The 9,941-nt window shown below is 44.3% G+C and overlaps 1 protein-coding gene across 1 annotated transcript in view; it reads right to left on the bottom strand.

Annotated features, from left to right (window-relative positions):
- Nucleotides 1-509: 509 nt before the first annotated feature.
- The window catches only part of LOC104994778 (astrotactin-2-like), a 450,679-nt gene continuing 441,247 nt past the window's right edge, over nt 510-9,941 (bottom strand). The window contains exon 7 of the mRNA XM_010848433.1: nt 510-1,501. Within this exon, the coding sequence (XP_010846735.1) occupies nt 1,239-1,501 (263 nt within the window). The 3' untranslated portion in view covers nt 510-1,238. The remainder of the gene's footprint in view (nt 1,502-9,941) is intronic.

Raw genomic sequence — 9,941 nt, 5'->3', positions numbered from 1 at the left:
GATCATTCTGTCACTTTTGAGATTGCACCCAAGTACTGCATTTCGGACTCTTGTTGACCATGATGGCCACTCCATTTCTTCTAAGGGATTCCTGCCCACAGTAGTAGATATAATGGTCATCTGAGTTAAATTCACCCATTCCAGTCCATTTTAGTTCACTGATTCCTAGAATGTCAACGTTCACTCTTGCCATCTCCTGTTTGACCACTTCCAATTTGCCTTGATTCATGGACTTGACATTCCAGGTTCCTATGCAATATTGCTCTTTACAGTATCGGACCTTGCTTCTATCACCAGTCACATCTACAACTGGGTATTGTTTTTGCTTTGGCTCCATCCCTTCATTCTTTCTGGAGTTATTTCTCCACTGATCTCCAGTAGTATATTGGGTACCTACCGACCTGGGGAGTTCCCCTTTCAGTATCCTATCATTTTGCCTTTTCATACTGTTCATGGGGTTCTCAAGGCAAGAATACTGAAGTGGTTTGCCATTCCCTTCTCCAGTGGACTACATTTTTTGTTCACTGCTATGTCCCCAGTGCCTAGAAAACTGTCCAACTACTCAATATGTGTCAGTCAAAAGAATGAATAAAGGAATCTACTTGAAGCTCTCCATACATTATCTCATTTAATCCCAACAACAGAGTTGTGGGTTAGACAATATTTTCATGCTCTAGTATTCAGAGAGAGGAAGTGTCTTGCTAAAAAATGGCCAGTTAGCTTGGACCTGATAGCCAACATTTCCCCTTTTAAGGTAAAAAAAAAAAAAAAAGTTCTGGGGATCTAGTGTACAGAATACTCAACAATACCGTTGTATCTTGAAAACTCCTGAGTGAGTAGATCTTAAATGTTATCACCATATACACACAAAGAAGGTAAGAATGTGAGGTGGTAGAGGCATTAAGGAACCTTATTATGGTAATCATTTTGCCCTATATATATGGATTAAATCATCACATTTTACACCTAAAACTTAAACAACTTTATGTGCCAATTATATTTCAATAAAGATGAAAAAATGATAAAGAACACCCAGCAAGGAAGAGGTAGATAGGATCTGAGCTCAGGGCTGTCTGGTGACATGCAGACTCTTTGCTTTGCTGAAATTGGATTAGGCATTTTCTGTGGTCCTTTCTGAGATGCTGTGGTTTTACCAGAATCTGCTTCCCTGTCAGCCAATGACAGCACGTAGTTTATCCACCAATGGGACTTATGGACACTTTGCATAAAGCCCCTCGTCAACGACTCAGAAGCCATGATTCTTCAGACGGAAGGAGTGCAGACCCTTTGCACCCCATACCTTCTCCGCCCCCCAGCCCTGCCCATGGCTTACCGGTTTCTGGGTCGCAGAGCTGCTCACAGGCATCTGTGGTCCTCTGTCCGCAGAGGTCCCTCACCCACGGGGAGGTCGCATTGATCTGGTAATACAGGGACAGCTTGGCTGGGTTTAACCAGTCAGAGATGTCCAGGTAGCTCCCTTCACTCACCACAAAGCTGCTCCCTGTAGGGGGACAGAGAGAAAGACAGCTACTTTCTGCGTGATTTTCGGACACAAGTTTCTTGCTGCTGATGTACAGGGCAGGAAAGGAGACAGGTACATACAGCCACTCCCCTCACCACAGGTCCTCTGCTGTCGCAGATCTACACACCTTCACAGAGCATTTACAGTGTGCAAGTTATGGTGTGAGCAACAGACGGAGACAGATAAGTCAGACATGAGAGACAGTTCTGCCGAGTGCTTGGGAGTCAGGCCCTCAAGACTGACAGAGACCTGAGCTCAAATCCCAGATCCGCCATTACCAGCCCTAGACTCTGGGGAAGCCGCTCACTCCCTCTGGGTCTTGGCCACATTGTCTGTAAATGTGAATACTAACAGAACCCACCCCGGTGTTGTGAAAATGAAATAAATTAACGTGGATAAAGTGCTTAGCCAGTGCCTGATTTGTCCTAGGAAAGAATGATTGAGTGTATTAAGTTCCCTGCATACAAACAAGTTCTGTTCCCAGAGCACACTAGTAAGCCCAGTTTGTTTATAAGTCCAACAGGGTGAGCCTTGTACCCAACTTTTACAGATGATGACATTCACGTGAACTAACTGATATGACTGGACATGTGAACGCACGTTTGCATCTTTGAAAGTTCGCAACTTGAAGGTTTGTTTGTTGAAGACTTACTGTATTAAAATTTAAAATACAAAAAGTTTTTGTTTCTGTCATCCATGCATCCCTCTTGAAACAGGTCACTAATAGTCCACAGGGGATAAGCAGATGACATCCATGGGAAATACTGGCTGAGTGTAAGGGAAATGGCATGGTGGCCCCCTGGCTTAGGTTGTTTTATTTTATTGTATGAGGGATAGAGAACGAGGGTGAGAGAGAAAAGGATGATTCAAAAGATCTGTAGCACCTCCAAAACAAAAAGAACCACCCATGCAATGGAAAATGCCTTAATGCTGGGAAACAATAAGGAAAGGTGGAGCTTGGGGTGAGCTGGGTGCTGCGGGCTCCATTCACAGGGAGCACCTGCAGCCCAGCTCCAGCCAGCTCAGGTCAAATGTGTCCAAAGGTAAGTGGTGCTAGGTTTTCATGAGAAGAGGCAGAAAATTCAGATTTTTGCTGTGATCAACCAGTTTGAAAATGATGGTTGAAATTTGTTCTTTAAAGCTTATGTAGGCCAAACAAAAGACTCTAACTTGGCAATCTAGGCTCCAAAATTGCTCCTTTTTAACATGCATATACACAGACACATATATACAGACAGCCATATGTGGATTAACACACACATATACACACGCATATGTGTGTGTGCATGCTCAATTGCTCAGTCGTGTTTGACTCTTTGGAACCCTATGGACTGTAGCCCTCCAGGCTCCTCTGTCCATGGGATTCTCCAGACAAGAATACTGGAATGGGTTGCCATTTCCTTCTCCAGGGGATCTTCCCAAATCAGGGACTGAATGCACGTCTCTTGCATCTCCTGCACTGGCAGGCAGCTTCTTCATCACTAGCACCACCTGGGAAACCCACATACACGTGAACTACATACATATTTCCTTTGGGGTCCTGTAACAGAAGTCCACTGAAGGTGATGGCACATTAGTCATACCCAGTGAGAGTATATATGTAGCAATACAGTGAAAGTGGAATTTCATGGGGGGAAAGAGGGATAAAAATATTTCAAATAGGATCACAAATAGGCTTCACAAAGCTGGACACAGAACCACAAAGTGGTTCTAGATTTATGGCAGACCTAGAGACCTCAGCAGGAGGAGATTTTAAATTGTTTCAAAATTAGCATGACTCAGCTTCTCTCCCTGCATTGCCTTCTCTCTATATCACTATCAAATGAAAAAAAAATCTTTCATGAATACAACTTAAATTTTCCAAAGAAGGACTCAGTTAATAGACATCCTGCGGATTTGGCAGCAACCTGTCAGGTCACATCAGACCCTGCCAGCTAACCAATGGTCAGGCTCATCTTGGCTCTGGTACCCAGCTGTGGGCCAATGAAGTGAGCAGAGAGCGAGGACCACTTCAGATACTACTTGGCTGCCAGGAGCTAAGATACTCTGAAAAGGACGCAAGCATGGCAGGCAATGTTATCTTCTCTAATTCACACATGCGGTATGATTTATATCATCATACAGAAAGAGTTTCTAAATAAAAGCACAGTGGACGACATGGTTTTGGTGAGAATGAAGTGACTCTGTGTGAAAAGCATAAGGAGTAGATGGCATCAGGCTCAGAGATAAGGGAATGACCACATTTGAAGTTAGCCTTCAAATCCTTGGCAGCTAAAGGGAATAAAAAAAAAAAAATAAAGAACAAGAAGAAGAAGTCTGCTGGATTCCATATTTCAAATTTTCTGGCAAGGGATGATATGCAAATCTATCTACAAAGCCATATTTTCCCCTCTGGAACTAAGCCCAAGCAGAAACATGTCACACGGATCCATGTGCAAGGCGCCGAACGTCAGTATCAACTACAGACTTTTCTTTTGAAAAGCACAGTCATGCTGTTTAAATGGATAATTCTTGTATTTATTCTCACTAAAGACTGAGGGATGGATATTGAATTATGTCCCAGGGCTGAGTTTGGCTAATCCCACTAGTTTAGGGAAGTGACACAGCACGGGGATGAAGAGAACAGAGCTGGCAAGACAGGTATTGAGATCTTCAGTCCACTACCTACTGGTTCTGTAAGCTTGGACAAGAAAACACATCTCCGTCAAAGCCTGAGAAAGAGGTAGATATTGATTTTCCTTTCACAGGGTTAAAAAAAAAAAAAAAAAAAGATAAAGATTAAATGAGACAATGCATTTGTCTCGGGTCAGGTTCACCAGAAATCAGACTCAAAGTCAGACAGTGGGACACAGGAGGTTTTGGGGGGTGTTCTCTTGTAGGGACATGAGCAAAGTGGGATGGGGCAGAGGGAGAAGGGGGATTGCATGCAGTTACAGCCGAGGCCATGGGAAGCACTGGAGCAGAGACGGTCCTTTAGACTTGTAATCCAAATCAAGACAAAGGTGTTAGGTCTTTGTATCTCCAACACTAACCATCATAGGGGCAGAGACATCCCTGGGAAGGGATCAAAGTTCCGGTGAAATAGTCCATTTCAATGGAGGGCATTTCTTCAAGAAAGACTCAGAGTGTTCAACCGTCAACATTTCAGGCAGCTGGAGGAACGAGTGCCCGTGTTCTAATAAGAGATTTGGAAGCAGTGTCACAACATCCACTACAGTATGTGAAGTCCCTGGCACATGGCGAAATCTCAACTTGCTGGAGCTATTTTGACTACTATTTAAATTTCTTCTGATCTTGGAAGCTCTGAAGGCAATAGTGATTAACAGATCTTTTCAAATATGAGAAACATGATTCTCTTCGGAAGTGACTCACCCAAAAGCAAGTTGTCCTCAATGTCTTTAAAAAAGATAATATGTTGGTTTTAATGACAGAAGGGAGTTACTATCCTTTGAACATACTATTGGGTCCAGATCCTGGGATGAGCATTCACTTAATCCTTACAAAAGCCTGGCAGAATAAGTATGGCCACCTTTTACAGATAGACAACATAAGGTTCAGAGAGACAGATTGATTTAGTCAAATTTGCACAACTAGTAAGTGGCCAAAGTAGAAGCTTAACCCAAGTTTTTCAGCATCCAAAGCTAGGACATGCCCATTACCCCGGATTATCTCGAATCGAGGCTGTGGTTGGGTATGAGGCAGAGTTGCCTTCCTTGGTCCTTCTACTCCCCTTTGGGTAGTCTGTACCTTCCCCTTCAGCGTGTCCCTATCGTGGTGAAGGGCTTCCGCTTTCTCTGACACACTGTGACCTCCTGCAGGAAAGAAATCACGACTCATTCATCAGTCCTTATCAATCCAGCCCCCAGTAAAAGATACGGCACATACTAGGAGTTTGGTGAGCATCTGTTGAATGAAATAATGAAATTAAAGTCCCATGCTTGACTAGAGGAAAGTGTAGCTCACTTTATGATGGAATTAGGAAGCAGATATGCTTCTGCCTTGATCCCGAAACTTATTTATTTATTTTTCTCATCCTGTGTGGCTTCTCAGGTGGCTCTAGTGGTAAAGAGCCCATCTTCTGATGCAGGAGACATAAGAGACTCAGGTTCGATCCCTGGGTTGGGAAGACCCCTTAGAGGAGGATATGGCAACCTGCCCCCTTCCAGTATTCTTGCCTGGAGAATCCCATGGACAGAGGAGTCTGGTGGGCTATAGACCATAGTGTCGTACAGAGTCAGACACGAATGTAGCAACTTAGCATGCACGTGTGCACGCACGCATGGGAGTCAGAATGCAAGACTAGCCCTTCAGAGTCTCCCTAATTGCAAACCAAAACTTGAAATCTGCCATCATGACTTCTGAGCTCTTGTTCACCCAGAGAACTGAACTTCTGCTGTGGATGATGAAAGTAGAGATGCTAGAGGGACCCAGTATGAAGGGGCAAGGATATGCACCAGAGAGCAGCCACCCAGAGAGTGAGAGAAAGTGACTGAGAAGTCTAATCAAGGTGTAAACCATGTCCATTCATCCAACACTCATTAAACCGCTCTGAGTAAGAAATAGACATAAAGATTCAAAGACAGACTGACTCCAGCAATAAAACTGTGGAATAACAAGGGAGATCAAATGTATGCAGTGGGTGCTCAGTGGCTCAGTCGTGTCTGACTCTTTGTGACCCCATGGACTGTAGCCTGCCAGGCTCTGCTGTCCATGGGATTCTCCAAGCAGGAATACTGGAGTGGGTAGCCATCCCTTTCTCCAGGGGATCTTCCCAAATCAGGGATTAAATTCAGGTCTCCTTCATTGCAGGTGGATTCTTTACCATCTGAGCCACCAGGGAAGCCCAATGTATGCAGAGGTAGATACAATACATCCTCCATAAGGAGACCCCGGTTTGATTGCTGGGTCAGAAAGACCCGTTGGAGAAGGGATAGGCTACCCACTCCAGTATTCTTGGGCTTCCCTTGTGGCTCAGCTGGTAAAGAATCTGCCACCAATGTGGGAGATCTGGGTTTGATCCCTGGAGAAGGGAAAGGCTACCCACTCCAGTTTTCTGGCCTGGATAATTCCATGGACTATATAGTCCATGGGGTTGCAAAGAGTTGGACACGACTGAGTGACTATCACTTTCATTTCCCACAAAAACATCTATATCTGTTTCATTGACTACACTAAAGCCTTTGACTGTGTGAATCACAACAAACTGTAGAAAATTCTTCAAGAGATGGGAATACTAGACCACCTGACCTGCCTCTTGAAAAATCTCTATGCAGGTCAAGAAGCAACAGTTAGAACTGGACATGAAACAATGGCCTGGTTCACAATTGGAAAAGGAGTACATCAAGGCTGTATATTGTCACCCTGCTTATTTAACTTATATGCAGAGTACATCATGAGAAATGTCAGGCTGGATGAATCATAAACTAGAATCAAGGTTGCCAAGAGAAATATCAACAACTTCAGATATGCAGACGATACCAGCCTTATGGCAGAAAGTGAAGAGGAACTAAAAAGCCTGTTGATGAAGGTGAAACAGGAGAGTGAAAAAGTTGACTTAAAACTCAACATTCAAAAAATCTAACATCATAGGATCTTGTCCCATCACTTCATGGCAAGTAAATGGGGAAACAATGGAAACAGAGGTAGATTTTATTTTCTTGGGCTCAAAATCACCACGGATGGTGACTGAAATTAAAAGACACCTACTCCTTGGAAGCAAAGCTGTGACAAACCTAGACAGCGTATTAAAAAGCAGAGACATCACTTTGCTGACAAAGTTCCATCTAGTCAAAACTATGGTTTTTCCAGTAGTCATGTATAGATGTGAGGGTTGGAACATAAAGAAGGCTGAGTGATGAAAAATTGATGCCTTTGAACTGTGGTGCTGGAGAAGACCCTTGAGAGTTCCTTGGACTGCAAAGAGATCAAACCAGTAAACCCTAAAGGAAATCAACCCTGAATATGCATTGGAAGGACTGGTGTTGGAGCTGAATCTCTAATACTTTGGCCACCTGATGCAAAAAGCTGATCTACTGGAAAAGACCCTGATCCTGGGACAAATTGAGGGTAAGAGGAGAAAGGGGCAACAGAGGACAAGATGGTTGGATGGCATCACTGACTTAATGGACATGATTTAAAGCAAACTCTGGGAGACAGAGAAGGACAGGGAAGCCTGGCGTGCTGTAGTCCATGGAGTTGCAAGAATCAGACATGACTTAGTGACTAAACACCAAAAGAGTGCTGTGAGAACTGCCTGAAAGTGATGAGCATGTAGATATAAAGTGAAAGTGAAGTCGCTCAGTCGTGTCCGACTCTTTGTGACCCCATGGACTGTAGCCTACCACACACCTCCGTCCATGGGATTTTCCAGGCAAGAGTACTGGAGTGGGTTGCCATTTCCTTCTCCAGAGGATCTTCCCAACCCAGGTATCGAAGCCGAGTCTCTCGCATTGTAGGCAGATGCCTTACTGTCTGGGCCACCAGGGAAGTCAAGTAGATATAAGGCAAAGGTAAAGGGGGAATTGGAGAGGAATTCAAAGTGTAGCTTAAAGACTACACTTCGAAGAAGTGCAATAAAGCTACACTTTGAAGAATGCAATAGAGATCAACAAACTAGACAAAAGTTGAGGTGGAATTTGCTTCTGAAGACTTGTGTTCAGATCCAGCTCAATGCCTCTTAATCTCTTTAATAATTACAAAGTAGCTGACTCAACTAACGGCTGTATATGCTGTCAAAGATTCATTCACTCATACCTTTGTCCATTTAACAAATAAAGCACCTATTAAGTGTTATTTCCTAACCTTATGCTCTGGATGACCAAAATATGGTGTCTGCCCATGAGAACTTACTGTCCAGGAAGGAAGAGAGGAAGTTCAAGGTGGCAAATCTTATGACAAACTATGTCTTTCAATCCTCCTTTTCTTATCTTCCCATCTAGATTGAGAATTTCTTGAAGACCACGCCTTAAATAACTATAGTCACCACAGTGCTTACAGTGTGGTGGACGTTCTGAAGGTGTGTGTGTGTTGGTTGTTAGGGTGTGTGTGTGTAGAATGAGGGTGGGCGAATGGAAAGAGTCGTAAGTCACAGAGGAGCAAGCAATTCTCCCTGGGTAAATTCTAGCAGTACTTCGAGAATAAATCCATAGGAAAGGAATAAAAACACCTTTCTCCAGGTGTTTCATACACCTTTAGCTTTCCAATGGACCCCTACTTTATTTTCTTGACTTAGGACCAAAAATATCCCTGTTTGGATGCTCTGAGATTCTTCTTCATGCTCACATCAATTTCCTCAGAGAGCAATGACTCTGAAATGAATCTCTTCCAAAATCTCAACTTCAAAATGTCATGTTTCCTTATTTTTAAATATATACATATTTTTCTCCCCCTGGCTGTAGGAATATACATCATCTAATTAGCCAAATGGATTTTCAGTTCAGCCCAATCGTTTCCTTATCTCGCATCTGAAGCTCAGCATTGCTCAGAGGACTGCACGGGCATGGAGGTCCTTATTAACTCTGATCTTCAATTACATTGATTATAAGCCTGCTCCTGTAATTGTGCAGCATAGATCAGGGGTGAGCCGGGGAGCTCGGGACACTCCGTGGTAGAGTCGGGAGAGCCAGAGGCACATCAGCCCCCAAAGACATAGAAAGCTACGGATGAGAACTAAAAATACCCCGGAAGGAGGTGTCACCAGACAGAACCGCCTGGGGAGCCAGACAGCAGTGCAAACCCCTTTTGTGACACCTCCCATCATGACACAGACCTTCGAAAACCGTGGAAAGAAGATTTGAAAAGAAGGCTCTGGTCATGGTGGACAATGAGGAGCCAAAGAGGGAAGGACTGCATGGCTGAAAGATGGTCTTCACGAATGAAGCTCAGGGAACTCTTTTAGCCTGAAGTGTTCAGCTCTCCCTTTTGTCCCCTCTTTCTTTGGGTGTCATACAATCACAGGTTTCCTTCTCTCTGTTACATCATGTAACTCCACGATGACCCCATCTGACTTGGACCTGGGGGGACTGTCTTTCCAGGCACAGGAGGGAAGATAAATTATGGGGGAGCAGAAATGAGGAGCCCATCTCACCTTCAGCCCCACAAGATCCCTGAAAAATGCACTCCGTCCTACCTCACCCCTGATGCCCCATCCACAGAGCCCCAAGCCAGGCCTGAATGCATTCTGCCACCAGCCTTGGACTGAACACTACTTAAGGGGTGATCACTCTGTAGACGTGAGGTTAAAGACAACAGCTCAAGGGTTTGTGAGAGTGAGCAGAGACCACGTGGTAGCTGGGGGTACTCAGTCTTGGGGAGACAGCAACAGCTCCTCTAGGGTCATGGGGTAGGAGGGTGGAGGTGGTTCTTGTACAGTCATCTCTGAAAAGGGAATCTGCCACAAACTTCAGTGCCTAACCTGAAC

The sequence above is a fragment of the Bison bison genome, unplaced genomic scaffold (assembly GCF_000754665.1).
Source record: "Bison bison bison isolate TAMUID 2011002044 unplaced genomic scaffold, Bison_UMD1.0 scf7180017864266, whole genome shotgun sequence".
Classification (NCBI taxonomy): domain Eukaryota; kingdom Metazoa; phylum Chordata; class Mammalia; order Artiodactyla; family Bovidae; genus Bison; species Bison bison.
This window is presented reverse-complemented; position numbering and strand designations above follow the sequence as displayed.